General features: G+C 44.3%; 1 protein-coding gene across 1 annotated transcript in view; it reads left to right on the top strand.

Moving 5' to 3' along the window:
* Positions 1-22526, top strand: part of SEMA6B (semaphorin 6B) — a 213478-nt gene that overhangs the window by 173078 nt on the left and 17874 nt on the right. Inside the window, exons 7-12 of the mRNA XM_087952008.1 lie at positions 3120-3210; positions 5474-5593; positions 11636-11724; positions 15569-15786; positions 17439-17570; positions 19727-19876. Coding sequence (XP_087808134.1) covers positions 3120-3210; positions 5474-5593; positions 11636-11724; positions 15569-15786; positions 17439-17570; positions 19727-19876 — 800 coding nt within the window. The remainder of the gene's footprint in view (positions 1-3119; positions 3211-5473; positions 5594-11635; positions 11725-15568; positions 15787-17438; positions 17571-19726; positions 19877-22526) is intronic.

The raw sequence follows: 22526 nt of genomic DNA, 5'->3' as shown, positions 1-22526 counted from the left end.
AGTTGGAAGGGATCTTGTAAGTCATCTAGTCCGGTGGTTTGCCAACCGGTTGGCCGGGGACCACTGGTGGTCTGCGAGAAAATTTTGGTGGTCCGCAGAGAAATGTTGTCCCCCCAAAGCGATTAATCCAGGCTGTGTGGATCGCAAGGCTTGCGCTGCCCACATGGCCCGCGGGAACACAAAGCTTGCGTCGCTTGCATTGTGACCAACACAAGGGAGGAAAGGGGGGAGGGGGGGAACTTGCCCCACTCGCCCCACGCACCTGGCCTGGCCACCGGGCTGCTTCTTTCCGCTTCTTTCTTCTGCTGCTTTTGGCTGCACGCAAGGAAAGCAGCAGAAGTCTTTCTTTCTCTCCCCCAAACTCCCACCAGAAATGAGTCTTTGGGACCCTGCAAGGCCTCCTGCTCCAAGAGGCTGTGCCAGCATGACGAGCCTCACAAAGACTCATTTCTGGCGGAGTTTTGGGGAGAGAAAGAGAGACTTCTGCGGCTCCTGCTGCTTTCCTTGCATGAAGCCAAAAGTCTCTCTCTCCCCCCCCTCCCTGAGAATGGAGCTGGAGACGATATCCTGCGCTCTCAAATAAAGAATGATCGATCGGTAGGAAAACGGGGTGGGGAATTTTCCTGCAGACTTTTGGGGGGGATTTTCCCAGGGTCTCTTGTCCGCGGGATTTAAAATTATGAGTTTGGTGGTCCCTGAGCTCCAAAAGGTTGGTGATCCCTGGCCTAGTCCAACCACCCACCCAAACCATCTTCCTTCCTTCCTTCCTTTTCTTTCATTTTCCTTCCTTCCTTCCCTCTTCCGTTCTGTCCATCCCTATCTCTGTCTGTCTGAATTAACAGAATAACAGAGTTGGAAGGGACCTTGGAGGTCTTCTAGTCCAACCCCCTATCCAAATCGTCTTTCTTCCTTCCTTTTCTTCCATCTCTCTTTCCTTCCATCTCTCTTTCCTTCTGTCCATCCCTATCTCTGTCTGTCTGTCTGTCTGAGTTAACAGAATAACAGAGTTCAAAGGGGCCTTGGAAGGTCTTCTAGTCTAACCCCCTGCTCAAGCAGGGGACCTTACACCATTCCAGACAACCGGCGGTCCAGCCTCTTCTTAAAAACCTCCAGTGATGGAGCAGCCATAACTTCTGGTGGCCAGCGGTTCCACTGGTTAATCGTTCCCCTCGCTGGTTAATTCTCCGAAACTTCCTAACAGCAGGAGGTTGGACTAGAAGACCTCCAAGGTCCCCTTTCCAACTCTCTTATTCTATTCATTAACCAGAGGAACTCCTTGCCTCCAGAAGTTTGTGTCAGCTTCATCACTGGAGGTTTTTAAGAAGAGACCGGACAGCCACTTGACTGAGATGGTATAGGCCAGGGGTGTCCAACCTTTTCAGCACCAAGTGCCAAAACGGGAGCGCACACATGCGCCAGAAACCGGAAGGGAATTTTATCCCTTGGAAACCTGACAACAGCTCCTTGACACCTGCGTGCTTGGGAGCGCCGGAAACCGGAAGCTTAGCTTTCCCGGCACACGCATACGTGCCAGCCACCTGGTGTTCCAGTCTCTAACGCACATGCGTGCGCAAAGACCAACTGGCCCAGCGCACACATGCACTCCGGGAGCTGCTCCTCCAGTGCTCCCGCCGTGCATAAAGACCAGCATGCGCACTGGAACCTGGAAGAGCAACAGGCAATGGCTAGCATGCCCAGAGAGAATGGCTCTGCATGCCACTTCCGGCCTGCGTGGCCTAGGTTTGCCAACACGGAAGAGACCCTTGGAGGTCTTCTAGACTAGACCATCCCACGGCTCAAGGAGCAGACTCTATACAATTAGAGACAGCCCCTCAAATACTGGAACGCTGCTATCATGTCCCCACTGGTCCTTCCTTTTCTCTAGACTGGCCATACCCAATTTCTGCAATATATTTTAGCCTCCAGTCCCCTAATCCTCTTAGTTGCTCTTCTCTGCCATTTTTTCCAAAGTCTCGACATCTTTTTGTCAAAACATGGTGACCCAAACTGGATGCAGGTTATTCCAGGTGGGCGCAGGTACCTCCTGGACTTATAGCCATTCATTTTAGTGACTGTTTGAAGCTACGACGGTCTCAAAAGTGAAAACTGGTCATAAATCACTTTTTTTTTTTTTTTTTTTGCGACTTCAAAGGTTCACTGAAACCGAGAGTTGTAAGTCGAGGAACTGCCTGTAGAGGTTGCGTGGATTCCTAAATTGTTCCCTGAATGGGGGGGACCCTACCCAGGGGTGTCTGGAAGATCATGGGGCAAATAATCAGGACGTCAGCCACAGTGGTGTGATGCACATTTAAAAAAAAAAAAAAAAAAACAAGAAGAGCTTCAGTCGTTTCCCCATGGCCGCCATCTTGACTTTTTTGACCTATCTGTGCCTCCCGGGTCCTCTGCTTGAGGTTTGTAAGCTTAGGGTTTTGTACAGATAACAGATAATCAGAGTTGGAAGGGACCTTGTAGGTCATCTAGTCCAACCCCCTGCCTAAGCAGGAGACCCTACACCAGTGGTGGCTAACCTTTTGGGGCTCCTGTGCCAAAAATTGCTTGCGCACACACGTGCCAGCACCCAGAAGGCCATGTGCCCCCCCCCCCCATGCCCCCTGCGCATGCACACGTAATCCCTTGCCCCCACCGCCCACTTACCTGCAGTGCGCCTCCCAGTTGATTTTGGGCCAGTTTGAGGCCTTTGTTGGCCTCCCAGAGGCTTGAGGAAGGCTTCTGCAGGCTTCTGCAGGCTTTGCAGGCCAAAAACTAGACGCATTTTCGTCACTTCCGGTATTTTCGGAAAAACAGGAAGTGAAAAAACGGGGGTTTTCGGCCTGCACAGGCTGCAGAAGCCTGCAGAAGCCTTCCTCAAGCCTCTGGGAGGCTGAAAAAGGCCTCAAACTGCCTGAAAATTAGCTGGGAGGCACGCGCATGCGCGGTGAGTTAAGTTTGCCTGCAGCTCGTGTGCCGACACAAATGGCTCCGTGTGCCACCTGTGACACGCGTGCCATAGGTTCGCCATCACGGCTCTGCACCATTTCTGCCCCAGAGCTAAGCCAGTCCTGGTGGTCTCTCCTGGGCTGGGGTTCCAGGTCAGTCCTAACCCATTCTCTTCCCAACAGATGGACTACTTAGAACCGATGGGGGACAATATCAGCGGCATGGCCCGGTGCCCTTACGATCCCAAGCACGCCAACGTTGGCCTCTTTACAGGTCAGTGCGCTGGGAGGGAGGGCGCAGCTGGGTTGTTGTTGTTGTTTTTCTCCCTGCATCAAGAATGGAAATGAAAATTCTTCCTACCTCCCACCTCTCTTCCGAAGATCTCCAAGTGGTACACTTTCCCCCCCAAGAAATCAGAAGAAATCTTCCTGCAATGGCTTAGGAAGGCCTGCTGGATATATCTTTTGTCTACCTTTTAATAACGCTGGTTGAGTTGGAAAGGATGCCCCCAAATGCCTGATTTGGCTCCTTGGGGGTCCCAAACGACCTCCTCCACCTCCCCACTTCTTCTCTCCCTCCCCTCCACCTTTTACCTCTCCCCCTTCACCTCTTCTCCCTTCTTCTTTTCCTCCCTTCCTTTTCCCCTTCTCTCCTCCTCCTTCCCTCTTCCTCCACTTCTCCTTTATCCTCCCCTCCTCCTCCTCTCCTTCTCCTCCTCCTCTTCTCCTTTATCTTCCCCCTCCTACCTATCTCCAACCCCTCCCACTTCTCTTCCTCCCCTTCCTCCCTTTTCTCTTCCTTCTCCCCCTTCTCTCCTCCCCTCCCCTCCTCCTCCCCTCCCCTTCTCCTTCTCTCCCTCCTCCCCTCCTCCCCTCACCTCCCCTCCTCTCTCTCTCTGCAAACAATACCTTCTAGCATTAATGATACTCCTTAGCTGAGTCCTGCAAGAAAATAATCAAGCTCAAAAATCACCAAGGTCCACCCCCTCCTCCTTTCCGCAAACCCCGCTCCCTTCGAGCACTGATGACGTTACCTAGCTGGGTCATGAAATGTCTGCAAGAAAACCACCCAGCTCAGAGAGCACCAAGGACCCCACTGTTCAACCCTGAGCCACAAAGAGCACTTAGCAATAGCCCTTAGACTTATATACCGCTTCACGGTGCTTCTACAGCCCTCTCTAAGTGGTTTACTGAGACAGTATATTGCCCCCAACAATCTGGGTCCTCATTTTTATCAACCTCGGAAGGACAGAAGGCTGAGTCAACCTTGAGCCTGGTCAGAATTGAACTGCCAAATTGCAGGCAGCCAGCAGTCAGCAGAAATAGCCTGCAGTACTGCACTCTAACCCAGTGGTGGGATTCAAACAAATTTATTACCGGTTCTTTGGAAATGTCATTAGATACTGGGTTCATATTACCATATGTGGTGGACATGTGCAGAAGCTCAAAGATATTGGACTAAAATCCACGCATGGTTGCAAAAAATGACAAAGAAACACATAGACTTTAAACCAGAGATATTTGGGGGGGAGGGAGTTATTGGAAATATACAGGAGGGAATTGAAATATTGATTATAAATATTTTAACAGTGGCTAGGATTGTATTTGCTAAAAATTGGGAAAATGAGAAAATACCAACACAGGAGGAAGTTATCAAGAAAATAATGGAATGTGCTGAAATGAGTAAATTGACATTTGAAATCAGAGAACAAGAAGATAAACAATTTTATAAGATATGGGATTTATTTTATCAATGGTTAGAAAACAAATTATGGAAATATGTTAGAGAATTTTACAATATAAGGATAATAGAATTATACAGAATATAATATAAAGATGTATTACTATTGGATGGATTTAGGATGATCATATGAATTGTTATATTATAAATCAATTTAAAATTTTGAATATCTCATATAAAATGAAGGAATAATAGTTTAGCCAAATAAATGATTAACAAGGATAATAATGTATACATATATATTAGATTGATAATATGAGAATTTATACCAACAATTGTACTATGGAGAGGATGCACAAAGAAATTATAACCTACCGACACACTGTATGTATGTAACTGGAAGATGGTTTTATGTTTTGTTTGTGTGTTTGTCCAAAAATAAAAAAATTCTTTAAAAAAAATATATTACCGGTTCTGTGGGCATGGCATGGCTTGGTGGGCGTGGCAGGGGAAGATTACTGCAAAAATCTCCATTCCCTCCCCACCCCACTAACCTGCTTTCCAGCTCCGTTCTCCTGCGCAGGGCAACCAAAGGAGACCCAGCTGATCCGCTGGGACTCGATGGGAGGCAGAGAATAGAGGGGGACATGGCCAGTCAGAAGTGGAATTTGCCCGTTCTCCAAACTACTCAACATTTCCGCTACCAGTTCTCCAGAACCGGTCAGAACCGGCTGAATACCACCTCTGCTCTACACCACGGCGCCGCTCCCAACTCTTTTCCATTTTTTGACTCGTCATAACTTCTTCAGCACTTTTCTTGTCTTTCTTTCCTTTTTTTTCTGTCTCGTCTGGGTAGGAGGGATGCTGTTCACAGCCACGGTGACCGACTTCCTGGCCATCGACGCCGTGATTTACCGCAGCCTGGGAGACAACCCCACCCTACGCACGGTGAAGCATGACTCCAAGTGGTTTAAAGGTAAAGGAACACGGGGCGCGAATGGTATTGAGGTTGCGGAAATGAGTGAAAAGGAGAGGCACAAACCTCTTTCCCAAAACACTGGTTGTTTTTTTTTTTGTTAAGCCAACTATTTTTTTCTGAAATGGTATCTAGGTTCTATAGGGTCTCCTGCTTCAGCAGGTGGTTGGACTAGAAAACCTCCAAGATCCCTTCAAACCAGGGATGGGATTGAAATTTCTTAACAACCGGTTCTGCGGACGTGGCTTGGTCATGTGACTTGGCGGGCGTGGCTTGCTGACTGGGGGGTGACTTGGTAGTCACATGACTGGCTGGGCTTATATGTAAATATTATAAATATTTATGTAAATATTGATTTTTTTTATTAAAAAAAGAGCAACTTTTACCCAAAACCAGGCAAAGCAGGCAGGCAGATGGAGTTGCTCACAAAATCACAGATTCATTCAGAGATCGATCTTTCTGCAATCTGCTACCTGAATCTGCACTGAAAAATAGAAGCTTCAGTCCTAAGGAAGGTTCAGCTCTGCTTTTAGGTTAGCTAGAAAGCAAGAAATCCAATGATTTCCTGCTTTCTAGCTCATCTAAATCTCCCGGCACAGCAGAACAGCTGATGGTCACGGGAAAAAAGGAAAAATAGCAATTTAGCAGGCAAGTTTGATAGTGCATATGCCAGCTAAGGAGTGAGTGGGCAGGGCGGGGCCAGCCAGTGGCACGATTTGCCGGTTCTCCGAATTGGGCGGAATCATAACAACAAGTTCTATAGAACCGGACCGACCAGGTAGAATCCCACCCCTGCTTCGAACTTCTGTTATCCGATGTCTCTGTAAGACATCCGGTTGTTAAAAACTGCAGTGAGGGATCTGGCAAACTCCCCAACTCCAAAAATTAAAAAAAAAGCTTCCCTAATAAAGGGACTTAATCGATGGAGGAGATTTAAAGGCACTTAAATTTGAGCAGAGAATTATTTCATCTCATCTATTTCTGCGCCACCGTTTCGTGGAGAGGCCACAAACCAGTTAAAAGAATGAAATATACCCAGGCTAGGATTGCAAAATAAAATGGCATATCAAATAAACTGGGGAAAAGATAATCTAAAACTTTATGAGCCAGATTTCGAATGCCTGAAGGAATAAAAAGATGAGGTTTTTTTAACTGTTTAACTATTTAAACAAATAACCTGAGTTTCGCTCTCAATTGCCATATTTATGCTCCCAGAACAGAATGTGAGCATCCTTGAGAAGGCAAGCTATTTTAAAAAAAAAAAAAAATTAGGAAGCCCTAGAAAAACATCTTAAAACTAGAGGCAAAAAGTACAGAGGCAATATTTAAAGCCAAATTAACATTTTATGAATTTATTCCCAGTCTTGCAGCATTCGGTAAATATACATGTACAAAAGCTAATTGTAGCCTTAGCTCCTGTTCCTTCCAGTCAGTCAATTCAAAGATTCTGGAATAATATTAAAGGTTGCCTTGGAGAGAGAGAGAGAGTGTGTGCGTGTTTGTGTGTATGCGTGTGTGCATATGTGTGTTTAAAATTGTAAAACTGGCAAAAAAAAAAATCTCAGGGACAGATTATGGAGGCCAGGAATCATGAGTGAGAAGAAGAATAGAATGGAGTGGAGTGGAATGGAATATGGAATGGAATGGAATGGAACGGAACAGAACAGAACAGAACAGAACAGAACAGAACAGAATAGAATAGAATATAGGATAATATAGAAATAGAATAGAATAGAATAGAATAGAATAGAATAGAATAGAAATAGAATAGAATAGAATAGAATAGAATAGAATAGAATAGAATAGAATATAGCATAATATAGAAATAGAATAGAGAATAGAGAATAGAATAGAACAGAATAGAATAGAATAGAATAGAATAGAATAGAATAGAATAGAATATAGGATAATATAGAAATAGAATAGAGAATAGAATAGAATAGAATAGAATAGAATAGAATAGAATAGAATAATAGGGATAGAATGGAATGGAATAAGGAATAAAGAATAGAGTAGAGTACAGTAGAAAAAATGGAATGGAATATATGGAATGGTGGAATAGAATAGAATAGAATAGAATAGAATAGAATAGAATAGAATAGAATAGAATAGAATAGAATAGAAATAGAATAGACTATAGAAATAATAGAATAGGAATAGAACTAGAATAGAATAGGAATAGAATATGATAGAATAGAATATAGAGGATAGAAATAATAGAATAGAATAGGAATAGAACAGAACAGAACAGAACAGAACAGAACAGAACAGAATAGAATAGAATAGAATAGAATAGAATAGAATAGAATAGAATAGAATAGAATAGAATAGAAAAAATAGAATAAGGAATAGAATAGAATAGAATGAATAAGGAATAGAATAGAATAGAATAGAATAGAATAGAATAGAATAGGAATAGAATAGGAATAGAATAGGAATAGAATATGATAGAATAGAATATAGAGGATAGAAATAATAGAATAGAATAGGAATAGAACAGAACGGAACAGAACAGAACAACAGAACAGAACAGAATAGAATAGAATAGAATAGAATAGAATAGAATAGAATAGAATAGAATAGAATATACTGTAGACTAGACCAGAAGAAAAGACAACAAAAGAGAATAGAACAGAACAGAATAGAGCAGAATAGAATAGGAATGGAATGGAATAGGATGGAAGAGAAGAGAAGAAAGAGAAGAGAAGAGAAGAGAAGAGAAGAGAAGATACTGTAGACTAGACTAGAAGATAATAGAACAGAACAGAATAGAACAGAATATAGAATGGAGGAGAGTAGAGCTGGAAGGGACCTCAGAGGTCTTCTAGTCCAACCCCCTATTCTAAGCAGGAGTCCCTACACCATTTCAGACAGGTGGCAGTCCAGTCTCTTCTTGAAAGCCTCCAGTGATGGGGCTCCCACAACTTCTGAAGGCAAAGCTGTTCCACCGGTTAATTGCCCTCAATGTTAGGAAGTTTCTCCTGAATTCCAGGTTGTTTCTCTCCTTGATTACCTTCCATCTGTTGCTTCTTGTCCTGCCTTCGGGTGCTTTGGAGAATAAATTGACCCCCCCCCACCTCTTCTTTGGGGCAGCCCCTCAAATACTGGACTCCTGCTCTCGTGTCACCCCCCACCACTCTGGTCCTCCTTTTTTCTCTAGACTAAACCTACCCAAATCCCACAAAACGTCCTTTGTACATTTTAGTCTCTCGGCCTTTAATTATCTTTCTTAGCTCTCAGTCCATCTGTCTATCAAATTTCTCCCAGCTTCCTTTCCTTCGTGGCGGGACCCAAAAGACTGGAGGCTTTTGGCTCTCGTTTATTTAGGAGATTATAACAGCATCTGAACTTAATCACGGCCGCAGGAATCGCTAGCTGGAGGGTTGGGGTTTTTTTGTTCTTTTTCTTTTTTTTTTTTGCAAGATCGTCCGTCAATGGGCTCGCTGCCTTCACAAAGCAGAACGACTCGTGCGTGCCCGCCGTTTCTGCACAATTGGGTACATTCATGTTGCTAATTGATGCCCTCGGTCACCGACTCCGGTCCTATTAATTAAGTTTTTTTTTTTTTTTAACGCCTTCATGATCCTATGTGAGAGAGAGAGAGAGAAAAGAAACCTTGGAAAATATTGTCGAGATATTGCTGGGGGATGTGTCAGCTGGGGATGTGGTGGCAAGGGGGGAAGGGGAGGAAAAAAACAGAAAGAAAGCAATGTTTGATTTGGCATCGGAAGATGTTTTTTTTTTTTAACCGGAGGGTAGTCATGTTTTCATGTTGATGAGACCCCACGAAATTGGGTCTCCTTCATGAGAATTGTAATTGAGAGCCAGAAAAATGGAATGGAATGGAATGGAGAAGAGAAGAGAAGAGAAGAGAAGAGAAGAAAAGAAAAGAAAAGAAAAGAAAAGAGAAGAGAAAATATGGAATAGAATAGAATAGAAAATATGGCATAGAAAAGAAAAGAAAATATGGAATCGAATAGAAAATAAAATGGAATGGAATAGAAAATAGAATGGAGTGGAGTAGAGTAGGGTAGGGTAGGGTAGGGTAGGGTAGGGTAGGGTAGGGTAGGGTAGGGCAGGGCAGGGCAGGGCAGGGTAGAGTAGAGTAGAGTAGAAAGGAAAAGAAAAGAAAAGAAAAGAAAAGATAGAACGGAATGGAATGGAATAGAAAATAGAATGGAGGAATAGAATAGAATAGAATAGAATAGAATAGAATAGAATAGAATAGAATAGAATAGAATAGAATAGAATAGATTTCTTTATTGGCCAAGTGTGACTGGACACACAAGGAATTTGTCTCGCTGCAAATGCTTTATCTCAGTGTACATAAGAGAAAAGATACATTCATCAAGAATCAAGGATCCTCAGGTACAACACTTAATGATAGTCAATAGGGTACAATAAGCCATCAAATCATACTAGGAAACAGTCAATATAAATCGTAAGGATACAAGTGACAAAGTTACAGTCATACAGTCACAAGTGGGAGGGGATGGGCGATAAGGAGTGATGAGAAGATTCATAGTAATAGTAGTGCAGACTTTGTAAATAGTTGGACAGTGTTGAGGGAATTATTTGTTTAGGAGAGTGAAGGCGTTCGGGGGAAAAATTGTCCTTGTGCCTAGTTGTTCTGGTGTGCAGTGCCCTATAGCCTCGTTTTGAGGGAAGGAGTTGGAACAATTTATGTCCGGGATGTGAGGGGTCTGTAGATATTTTCACAGCCCTCTTTTTGATTTGTGCAGTATCCATGGTGATTCCTCGTTGGGTGGAGCAATAGCAATAGCACTTAGACTTATATATCGCTTCACAGTGCTTTACGGCCCTCTCTAAGCAGTTTAGAGTCAGCCTGTTGCTCGCAATAATCTGGGTCCTCATTTTACCGACCTTGGAAGGATGGAAGGCTGAGTCCACCTTGAGCCGGTCAGGATCGAACTGCTGGCAGTGGGCAGAGTCAACCTGCAATACTGCATTCTAACAACTGGGAGGGAAGGAAGGAGGGAGGGAGGGAAGGGAAGGAAGGAAGGAAGGAAGGAAGGAAGGAAGGAAGGAAGGAAGGAAGGAAGGAAGGAAGGAAGGAAGGAAGGAAGGACACTTAGACTTATATCCCACTTTACAGTGTCTCTAAGCGTTTTACAGAGTCAGCCTCTTGCCCACAACAATCTGGGTCCTCATTTTACCGACCACGGAAGGACGGAAGGCTGAATCAACCTTGAACCTGGTGGGATTTGATCTACCAAATTGCAGGCAGCTGGCTGTCAGCAGAAGTCGTTTTTATGACCCGGGCCATGGCACAAAGGCAACACAGCCACATAAGCAAGAAGAGTCCCTTTAATGCCTCCAACTTTGCCCCCAATGTCCAGGTTACCTTCAGCTGGAGAAAAACTCCCAAGAACAGCCTTTAAGCGGAGAAAATTCAGTCCGAAAACAAAGTACATACAAACTGTAAATAAAAATCCACACAAACCACGCTGCAGTAATTAACTTGACAGGGCAGGAGATGGAGAAGGAATTGCAGACTTGATAGGCCAATAAAACACACACATTTGGGAAGACGCCAGGAACCCAGATAAGCCTCGACAATTAACAAATAACTCACGATTTGCTGTGTCCAGCTTCCCTTTTTAAACATGTTCCCAGCTGCAGCTAATGAAGGGAATCAGGGCCCTTTCCTCCCCCGTAAGCCATGCAACCCACATTGCTCCCTTCTCTGTTCCTCCCTGCATTCCCTAGGATGAAGATGGGGTGGGCCTAGGTCTTCCTCTGAACCTTGCTCTACCTCTCCCCTACTCTGCCCAGCCAGACTTTGCCCTTCCCCAGTTTCTTCCACAGACAATGGAGCCACACTCCCACTCCCTGTGAGCTGCTCGGCCTCCCCCTCGGAATCAGATTCCAACAGGGGCATGACAAGTTTGCAGCACTGCAGTCTAACCACTGCACCACCGAAGCCATGAAGGCTACTGAAAAGGCAGCGCTTCTGACGGATCTTCTCGAGATGATCCTGCTTCTTGACTTCTTCTCTATTTCTTCCCTCACCCTGTCTAGAACCCTACTTTGTTCACGCTGTGGAGTGGAAAAACCACGTCTACTTCTTCTTCCGGGAGATCGCGATGGAATTCAACTACTTGGAGAAGGTGAGTCCAACCGGCTTGACCAATGGTTGGATAGTCAGCCTAATTTTGCATTGTCCTCAGGAGCTCCTGGGTGGCTGAGCCGTTACAGTTACAGACCATCAGAGTTGGAAGGGACCTTGTAGGCCCATCTAGTCCAACCCCACGTCTAAGCAGGAGACCCTACACCATTTCTCTTGTCCTCTGAATCCCCATGGACAACTTTAAGCCACGTGGACTTCGATTCACAAAATTCCCCAGCCAGCACGTGGCTTAAAATGATCAAGGTTGGGACAGACTCGAACACTGGACACTATTGAACAAAATAAAATTCAGTGCAGAGAAAAGTAAAGTTGTCAACTCGTAAACATTTCCTATGCCTGTTTTCACTTAGGCAAGAAAAACCAAAAGTACCCAGATAGTCTGAGTGAAACCAGGCTCAATAGCAGGAACTGTCAGAGGGATCTTGGAGTCTTAGTGGACAACCAGCTAAATATGAGCCAGCCGTGTGCAGCAGCAGCCAAAAAAGCTAACGCAATCCTAAATTGCATTAACAGAGGGATACAATCAAGATCAAGGGAGATACTAATACCACTCTATAAAGCCTTAGTAAGACCACACCTAGAGTCCTGCATCCAGTTCTGTTCACCACATTACAAAAAAGATGTTGAGGCTCTAGAAAAAGTGCAGAGAAGAGCAACCAGGATGATTAGGGGACTGGAGACTAAAACATATGATGAACGGTTGCAGAAACTGGTCCTGGCTACATAGATATATCTGTATAGGGTTTCTTTTACTGATTATGTGCCACATAGATAAATTTTCTCCATGTGTTTTTACTGCAATAGATAACAGATAATCAGAGTTGGAAGGGATCTTATAGGTCATCTAGTCCAACCCCCCGCCCAAGCGGGAGACCCTACACCATTTCTGACAAATGGCAGTCCAGTCTCTTCCGTGAGGCTAGTCTAGTGAAGAGAAGGACCAGGGGAGACAGGATAGCAGTCTTCCAATATTTGAGGGGCTGCCACAGAGAGGAGGAGGGGGTCAAGCTATTTTCTAAAGCCCCTGAAGGCCAGACAAGGAATAATGGATTGAAACTGATCAAGGGGAGATTCAACCTGGAAATAAGGAGAAACTTTCTGACAGTGAGAACAATCAACCCATGGAACAGAAGTTGCCCTCGGAAGTTGTGGGAGCGCCATCACTTGAGACCTTCAAGAAGAGACCGGACTCCCATCTGTCAGAAATGGTGTAGAGTCTCTTGCTTGGGAGGTGGGGAGGTTAGACTAGATGACCTACAGGGTCCCTTCCAGCTCTATTCTGATTGATTGATTGGTTGGTTGATTGATTGATTACTGCGTTGCTCCTGAACTTTGTGAGAACATAAAAAGAAACGATTGGTGATACGTAGTAATGCCACGTTTACAATTTTGTAGAGATTTCAATTTATTTCCTAACAGCATATAAGGGACTTTTCTCTGTACAACAAAAACTGAATTTCCATCTTTACGATCATTGTCAAACCTTTTATTTACTGACATTTTATTCTTTGTTGACTATATCTCTTTGTCTTTTTATTGTAAGGGTATTTATTCCGTTTCTTCAACGGCTTTCATAAATAAAACCATTTCAGAAAAACAGTAGCTTGCTCACTGGAGAGGCATCCATTCGGATTGCAGTGGAATATATTATAATATAACGCAATCGGTTATTCTGTCATATCAAAGATTACACTGCATCGTGTTATATATTATGCCGTTCCGTTATGTCTCCTATTATAGCTGTGCTGTAATGACACTAAAAATGAAATGCTTGATTTGAGGCATGGCAGATCTTACCCAAACTCATCCATCAGCAGGGAATCCAAACGCAAATATTACGCATATCTAAAGACCGAGCGCTTCTTTACACCTAGTCCTCGAATTACGAACGCACAGTGACGACAAGGATTTCGGTTGCCGAGCAGGGTGGTTGTTAACAGTGGTGGGGTTCAAATAATTTAACAACCGGTTCTCTGCCCTAATGACCGGCGTGGCTATAGTGGACGTGACCAGGGATGTGAAAGGCAGCACTCAGCCTCCTGCACCCCTCCTGGGAGCCAAAACGGGCTGGGAGGGCCATGCCGCACACACACACGCACACACACACACACACAAACACACACACGCCCCATTTTGGGCCTAGTAGGTCTCTCTGCACTTACCTGGGAGCCAAAACGGAGTGCGTGGGGACTTCTGGAAGGGCCAGAAGTGGTATTTGCCAGTTCAACCAGTCACAATTTCCACTACCAGTATGCCAGAGGTTGGTATTCAGCAGGTTCTGACCAGTTCTGGAGAACCGGTAGCGGGAATTTTGGGTAATTCGGAGAACCGGCAAAGACCACCTTTGACTGGAGATTTTACACTATCTTTTCCCTGCCGCGCCCACCAAGCCATGCCCACTGCGGTATGCCAGAACCAGTCCGAACTGGCTGAATACCAACTCTGGTTGTTAAATGAGCCACTGTCATGGCCCCTATTGGAGTCTGAATCTGAGGAGGAAGACGAACAGCTGAGAGGAAGTGGGAGTGTGACTCAGTTGGCTGTGGAGGAAACTGGGGAAGAGCAAAATCTGTATTATCTGTCTATCTATCTAACTCCATCCATCCACCCACCTATTCATCTATCTATTCATCATATCTATCTATCTATCTATCTATCTATCTATCTATCTATCTATCTATCTATCTATCTATCTATCTATCTATCTATCTATCTATCTATCTATCTATCTCCATCCCCCCACCCACCTATTCATCTATCTATTCATTCTTTCTATCTATCTATCTATCTATCTATCTATCTATCTATCTATCTATCTATCTATCTATCTATCTATCTCTATCCATCCATCCACCCACCCACCTATCCATCCATCTATTCATCACATCTATCTATATCTATCTATCCATCCACCCCTCCATCTATCGATCATATCTATCTATATCTAGCTGTCTGTCTGTCTATATCTATCCACCAATCCATCCACCTATCTATCCATCATATCTATCTATCCATCCATCTGTCCATCATATCTATATCTATCTATCTATATCCACCCACCCATCCATCCACCTATCTATCCATCATATCTATCTATATCTATCTATATATCTATATCTATCCACTAATCCATCCACCTATCTATCCATCATATCTATCTATACCTATCTATCCATCCATCTATCCATCATATCTATCTATCTATCTATCTATCTATCTATCTATCTATCTATAATAAGGGTCTATACATGGTTATTCTCCATCCACCCATCCATCCATCCATTTATCCATCATATCTATATCTATCCATCCATCCATCTATCTATCCATCATATCTATATCCATATCTATCTATCTATCTATATCTATCCATCCATCCATCTATCTATCCATCATCTATCTATCTATCTATCTATCTATCTATCTATTTATCTCCATCCACCCATCCATCCATCTATCTATCCTATATCCATCCATCTATATCCATCCATCCATCCATCCATCTATCCATCTCTATTTATTATCTTTCTGTCTGTCTGTCCTTCTGTCTATCATTTATCAATATCTGTCTATCCCTCATCTCTACTTGTCTGTCTATCTATCTTTATCTGTCTTTCTTTCTATTTATCTGTCCTCAACTATATCTTCTCTATCGATCTGTCTATCATCTATCTTTCTACCTACCCATTCATCTGACCCAGCGAAGGCAGGAGCAGATGTGAAGAAGAGGCCTCTCCTTGTAGCTCCCTCCTGTTCTTTGCTCCGCTAAAACAGAATCCCAGAGAAACTCAGCTTCTCTCTCTTCTCTCTTCTCCCTCGTGCAGATGGTGGTTTCCAGGGTGGCTCGTGTTTGCAAGAACGACATGGGGGGCTCTCAGAGGGTCTTGGAGAAACAGTGGACGTCCTTCCTCAAGGCTCGTCTGAATTGCTCCGTCCCAGGAGATTATCACTTCTACTTCAACGTCATCCAGTCGGTCACAGATATTTTGGAGATCGAGGGGAGGCCGATGGTGCTGGCCATCTTCTCCACACCCACCAACAGGTGAGCTGGGCGGATGAGGTGGGCGTTGTATAGAACCAGGAGTCTCCAAAATGGGCAACTTTAAAACTTGTGGACTTCAATTCCCAGAATTCCCCAGACAGTCCCGCTATTTATATTTAGTCCAGCCTAGTGAAAAGGTGGCATGAGAGCAGTCTTCCAATATTTGAGGGGCTGCCACAGAGAGGAGGAAGGGGGTCAACCTGTTTTCCAAAGCACCCAAAGGCCAGACAAGGAACAATGGATGGAAACTAACCAAGGAGAGAAGCAACCTAGAATTAAAGAGGAATTTCCTGACCGTGAGAACAATTAATCAGTGGAATAGCTTGCCTCCAGAAATTGTGGGTGCTGCAGAAGAGAAGAGAAGAGAAGAATAGAATACAATACAATACAATAGAATAGAATAGAATAGAATAGAATAGAATAGAATAGAATAGAATAGAATAGACTCGAGAATAGAAGAGAAGAGAATAGAACAGGAGAGGAGAGAATATAGGATAATAGAGTAGAGTAGAGTAGAGTAGAGTAGAGTAGAATAGAATAGAATAGAATAGAATAGAATAGAATAGAATAGAATAGAATAGAATAGAATAGAATAGAACGGAGAACAGAATATAAAATAGAATAGAGAATAGAAAATAGAAAATAATAGAACAGGAGAGGAAAAGAGAATATAATAACTATAGAATAGAATAGAACAGGAGAGGAGAGGAGAGCAGAGAATATAGAATAATAGAGTAGAATAGAGTAGCGTAGCGTAGCATAGAACAGAACAGAACAGAACAGAATAGAATAGAACAGAACGGAGAACAGAATATAAAATAGAATAGAAAATAGAACAGGAGAAGAGGAGAATATAATAACTATAGAATAGAATAGAACAGGAGAGGAGAGAATATAGAATAATAGAGTAGAGTAGCGTAGAATAGAATAGAATAGAATAGAATAGAATAGAATAGAATAGAATAGAATAGAATAGAATAGAATAGAATAGAATAGAACAGAATGTGTGGAATAGTGTAAGGTTTCCTGCTTGAGCAGGAAGCTGGACTATAGGACCTCCAAGGCCCCTTCCAACTCTGTCATTCTCATAGCAGTCTTCCAGTATTTGAGGGTCTTTCCCCCCAAAGAAGAGGGAGACAAGCTATTCTCCAAAGCACCAGAAGGCAGGATAAGAAGCAACGGATGGAAACTCATCCAGGAGAGAAGCAACCTAGAACTAAGGAGGAATTTTCTGACAGGGAGGACAATGAGCCAATGGAACTACCTGCCACCAGAAATTGTGGGTGCTCCCAACACTGGAGGTTTTGAAGAAGAGACTGGACAACTATTTGTACAAACCCCGATTGTTGGGAGGGGCCAGAGACTGACTGTAAACCGCGTAGAGAGGGCTGTAAAGCACTGCGAAGCAATATATAAGTCCAAGTGCTATGGCTATTTGTCTGAAATAGTTTAGGGTCTCCTGCTCAAGCACGGGGTTGGACTAGAAGACCTCTGAGGTCCCTTCTATCCCTAATATTCTATGTTGCATGTTCTACCTGGGGTTCAGTCTAAGTAACTTAAAAAGCTCCGAAATGCCACTGTACGCAGTCTAGTAATCTGAAGCTACACATTTTTGTGTGCTTGTGTGTGTGTGTGTGTGTGTCTCTTTGCAGCATTCCTGGCTCGGCCGTCTGCGCGTACGACATGGCGCAAATCGCCTCCGTTTTCGAAGGTCGCTTCCGAGAGCAAAAATCTCCCGAATCCATTTGGACCCCGGTACCGGAAGAGCTGGTTCCCAAACCACGGTAAGAGAATAAACCCCAGGCGGCCTAGAAACCACGTGTGCTAGCTAAGACAAAAGCCCACGATGGAAATGGTTTGTAGTCCTCAAGGATGATTAAAGATGATTTTTAAAAAAAGGCCTGGAGGCTAAAACACACGAAGGATGGTTGCAGGATTTGGGTTTGGCTCGTCTAGAGAAACGAAGGACGGGATAGCAGCCTTCCAGTATTTGAGGGGCTGCCCCCAAAGAAGAGGGAGTCAAGCTATTCTCCAAAGCACCCGAAGGCAGGACAAGAAGCAATAAGGATGGAAACTAACCAAGGAGAGAAGCAACTTAGAACTAAGGAGGAATTTCCTAACAAGGAGGACAATTAACCAGTGGAACTCCTGGCCTCCAGAAATTGTGGGTGTTTCATCGCTGGAGGCTTTGAAGAAGAGGCTTTCAGTGGGGAAATATGATAAGGATATTATATGTTTAATAATTCATATAATCACTGCTGCAAGATTGGCTTGGGCACAACAGTGGAAAGGTGAAGAAACTCCAAGTGAATTAGGTATAATTAGGAAAATTTGGATGTGCACAGAAATGGACAAATTAACAAAGGAATTAAAAAATAAGGATGAATCGGATTATTACAAAGTATGGGATAGGTTTTATGGTTGGTTGGAGAAAAGAAAGGATCAAGACAATAAGAAATGATCGTGTGTGTGTGTGTGTGTGTGTGTGTGTGTGTGTGTGTGTATGTATGTATGTATGTATGTATATGTATATATATTTGTTTTCTGAGGTATATATATTTTATATATATGGCATTCAGCTTTGTTCGGGTATTTTCCCACGTGATTGTAGTTGTGCTTTTAAAGTTGTAGCAACGTTTCGGCAGAATCTCATCTGCCATCATCAGGCTTCTGTATTATGTTTGTCTGTGAGTCAGACTTTTACAGTTGTTTCAGTTTTAAATTTGGGGCTAGCCTACTGCTGTGCCAGAATGGTTTTTTCTTCATCCTGATTGGTTGGGAGTCTTGGTCTGTGTTTATTGGTCTTGGAGTTTGCTGTGTTCTGCTTGATTGGTGTTTCTAATATCTTCTGTCTGTTTTTTGGCTCTTTTTGTGTCTTGATTGGCTGGCAACATTGTGTTACTGTATTGGAGGCCTTTAGTGCAGCTTGGCTTCGGGTAAATGGACGGCTATCATTAGTTAGGCAGCTGGGTTTCATCTGGGTGCCTGGTTGGGGTGTGTTTGAGCTGGAGGTATCAGGGGGGATCTGTTTGTGCCCAGGTGTTTGCCTGGCTTAGTGGTGTGGAGATTTTTTTGTTTGTGAGTGCAGGCTTCCAAATGATTGACAGTCTGGTGGAATCATCTCTTCTATATATATATATATATATATATATATATATATATATATATATATATATATATATATATGTATATGTATATGTATATGTATATGTATATGTATATGTATATGTATATGTATATGTATATGTATATGTATATGTATATGTATATGTATATGTATATGTATGTATATGGTATTCAGCTTTGTTGGTATTTTCCACGTCATTGTAGTTGTGCTTTTGAAGTTGTAGCAACGTTTCGGCAGAATCTCATCTGCCATCATCAGGCTTCTGTATTATGTTCGTCTGTGAGTCAGACTTTTACAGTTGTTTTTACAAAACAACTTTTACAAAACAACTGTAATGTAAGACAACTATGTGGGTTAGGAGGATTGTACCACGTTCAATGTTTTTAATGTTTCCTTTTGTTTTTGTTTGTTTTCTTTGTCTAATAAAAATTCTTTTAAAAAAAAAAAAAGAAGAAGAAGAGGCTTTCACAAGAAATACACCTTCCCCAAAAATCCCACACCCACCCAGTCACATGACCACCTGGCCACGCCCCACCTGGCCACGCCCCACCTAGCCACGCCCACAGAACTGGTAGTTTAAAAAAAAATCGCATCCCAACTCCTGGTCCCAAGTCACTTTCTTCGGGGCTGTCGTAACTTTGAACGGTCCCTAAAACAGAGGGTTGCAAGTTGAGGCCTACCTATACCGAGATGGGGTTGTAGGGACGGGTGACGACAGAGGGACAAAAAGGGGGGTCAGGCAAAAGGTCCCCCCCAAAACGCCAGGCTCGGCTGTCTTCGGTTCAATTCACGGTCTCCTCTTTCGTTCCCCAGACCAGGTTGCTGTGCGGCGCCTGGAATGCAGCACAATTCCTCCAGCCTTTTTCCCGACGAGATCCTGAACTTTGTCAAGACGCATCCTCTGATGGACGAGTCGGTCCCATCACTGGGCAACGCCCCCTGGATCATCCGGAGTGTGGCTCGGTGAGAAATGAGGAATAATCTTCCTTCCTTTCTTTCTTTCTTTCTTTCTTTCTTTCTTTCTTTCTTTCTTTCTTTCTTTCTTTCTTTCTTTCTTTCTTTCTTTCTTTCCTTCCTTCTTCCTTCCTTCCTTCCTTCCTTCCTTCCTTCCTTCCTTCCTTCCTTTCTCTTCCTTTTTCTTTCTTCTTCTTCTTCTTCTTCTCCTCTTTCCCCTCCTCTTCTTCCTCTTCTTCTCTCTCCTCCTCCTCTTCCTTCTCCGCCTTTCTCTTCTTCCTCTCCCCCCCCTCCTTCTCCTCCACTCCTCTCCCACTGTACTCCTCCCCCTCCTCCTTCCTCCTTAAGCAAACCAGTAATTCACTGTGGCCGTGCTTTTGCCCAAAACCTAAAAATCGTCATAAAATGCAGTCACCTAATGGCAAGATTTTTTTCAAACGGTCATAAATGTGACACAGTTGCCATCCACCTGAAATTCGGTCACATGACCACAGGGGAGCCACCATCGGGGAAGGGAGGGAGGGAGGGAGAGAGGGAGGAAGGAGAAAGAGATGAGACAGGGGAGAGAGAGATGGTAAGGAAGGAAGGAAGGAAGGAAGGAAGGAAGGAAGGAAGGAAGGAAGGAAGGAAGGAAGGAAGGAAGGAAGGAAGGAAGGAAGGAAGGAAGGAAGGAAGGACAGGAGAGAGAAAGGGTGGGAAGAAGAAAGAGAAAGAGGTGGGATGGGGAAGAGAAGGAGGGTGGAAAGGAGGAAGGAGAAAGAGATGGGACAGGAGAGAAGGAGGGAGGAAAGGAAGGAAGGAGAAAGAGATGGGACAGGAGAGAAGGAGGGAGGGAAGGAAGGAGGAGACAGGGGGAGAGATGGTGGAAGGAAGGAAGGAAGGAAGGAAGGAAGGAAGGAAGGAAGGAAGGAAGGAAGGAAGGAAGGAAGGAAGGAAGGAAGGAAGGAAGGAAAAAGGAGATGGGACAGGAGAGAGAGAAAGGGTGGGAAGGAAGGAAGGAAGAAAAGAGAAAGAGGTGGGATGGGGAAGAGAAGGAGGGAGGAAAGGAAGGAAGGAGAAGTGGGAACAAGAGAGAGAGGGAGGAGATGGTGGGAGGAAGGAAGGAAGGAAGGAAGGAAGGAAGGAAGGAAGGAAGGAAGGAAGGAAGGAAGGAAGGAAGGAAGGAAGGAAGGAAGGAAGGAAGGAAGGAAGGAGATGGGACAAGAGAGAGAGAAAGGGTGGGAGGGAAGGAAGGAAGGAAGGAGAAAGAGATGAGACAGGGAGAGAGAGATGGTGGGAAGGAAGGAAGGAAGAAAAGATAAAGAGGTGGGATGGGGAAGAGAAGGAGGGAGGAAAGGAAGGAAGGAGAAGTGGGACAAGAGAGAGAGGAAAAAAGGAAGGAAGGATGGAAGGAAGGAGAAAGAGATGGGACAGGGGAGGGTGGGAGGGAGGAAAGGAAGGAAGGAAGGATCGTAGTCGCATGTCGAGGACTCCCTGTACATAAGCCACGAAACATAAATGAATAAACCCCGCTTGCTCTCCTGCTTTCCCTCCCTCCCTTCGGGGCGCTTTGCGGTGTCAGTGTCAGCCAATTAAGCCGTGGCATCTGCTCCGATTTGCCGGCGAGGGAGACGGGGAGGCCGGAAGGCATCGAAATCCGTTTGAAGCGGGATTAAGTTTGCACGGAGAAGACGAGGCCTCTTCCGAAAGGAGCCTTTGACGCTTCCAAAATAAGCATCCCGATTAACCAGGTTTCATCTCGGCTTATCGCAATGGCCTTTCCTCATGCCCGGCAAACCAGGTTTCATCGGGAGATGAACATTCCCAGATGTTTCGGCTCCTTCCCGTAGGAGGTTCAGCAGCATCTGGAAATCCCGAGGCCTTCTCCTCAGCCAAGGGGCCTGCTTCGTCCTCGACTCACAGCCACGACCAAGCCCCAAATTTCCATTGCTGAGCGAGACAGCAGCCAAGCAAATGTTGGCCCCCATTTCACGCCGGTTTCACGCCCGTCTCTCGCCACAGTTGCTCCCCAAATTACCGCCATCGTTCAGTTAGGAACCCGGTCGTTAAGTGAATCTGGCTTCCCCATGGACTTGGCTTGTCAAGAAGGTTGCAAAAAGGGGTGGTGTGGCCCCCTTTTACGACCGTCAGAAATATGAGTCAGTTGCAAACCGTCATAAATATGAGCCCGTTTGCCAAGCGTCTGATTTTTTTTTTGATCAGCTGACCCTGGGGAAAAGCTGCAATGGTCGTTAAGTGTGAAAAACGGTCCTTGGTCCCCTTTTTGGGGGGTTCTGTTGGTCACTAAACGAACAGTTGTAAGTCGAGGATTACCTGTATGCAGATACAGTTTTCCTTGATTTTTTTTTTTCCTCCCAGGCAGGTGGAAGAGACCGGAGAAATATTATCTTCCGTTAATTTCCTACATGTCTCAGCCAAGACCGTCTGGATCTAATTAAATCTGCCTTAATTGCTGTTTTATGTGAAATTAATCAAGCATTATTTCTGTCGTCTTGCAAAAATTGCACACCAGGATATGGCATGGCTGGGGGGAAGGGGGAGACCCCAGGCAGGGGGGGGGGGTTTGAGTTGTTTCACGCACGTGGTTTGGCTGTTTTACAACAGCGCGTAGGACAATTTGTGTGTGTGTGGTGTGTGTCGGGCACGTGTATAACAACCT

Source organism: Notechis scutatus, chromosome 1 (genome assembly GCF_049901735.1).
Source record: "Notechis scutatus isolate UNSWTSFEM ecotype Mainland chromosome 1, rNotScu1.2, whole genome shotgun sequence".
Taxonomy (NCBI): domain Eukaryota; kingdom Metazoa; phylum Chordata; class Lepidosauria; order Squamata; family Elapidae; genus Notechis; species Notechis scutatus.
This window is presented reverse-complemented; position numbering and strand designations above follow the sequence as displayed.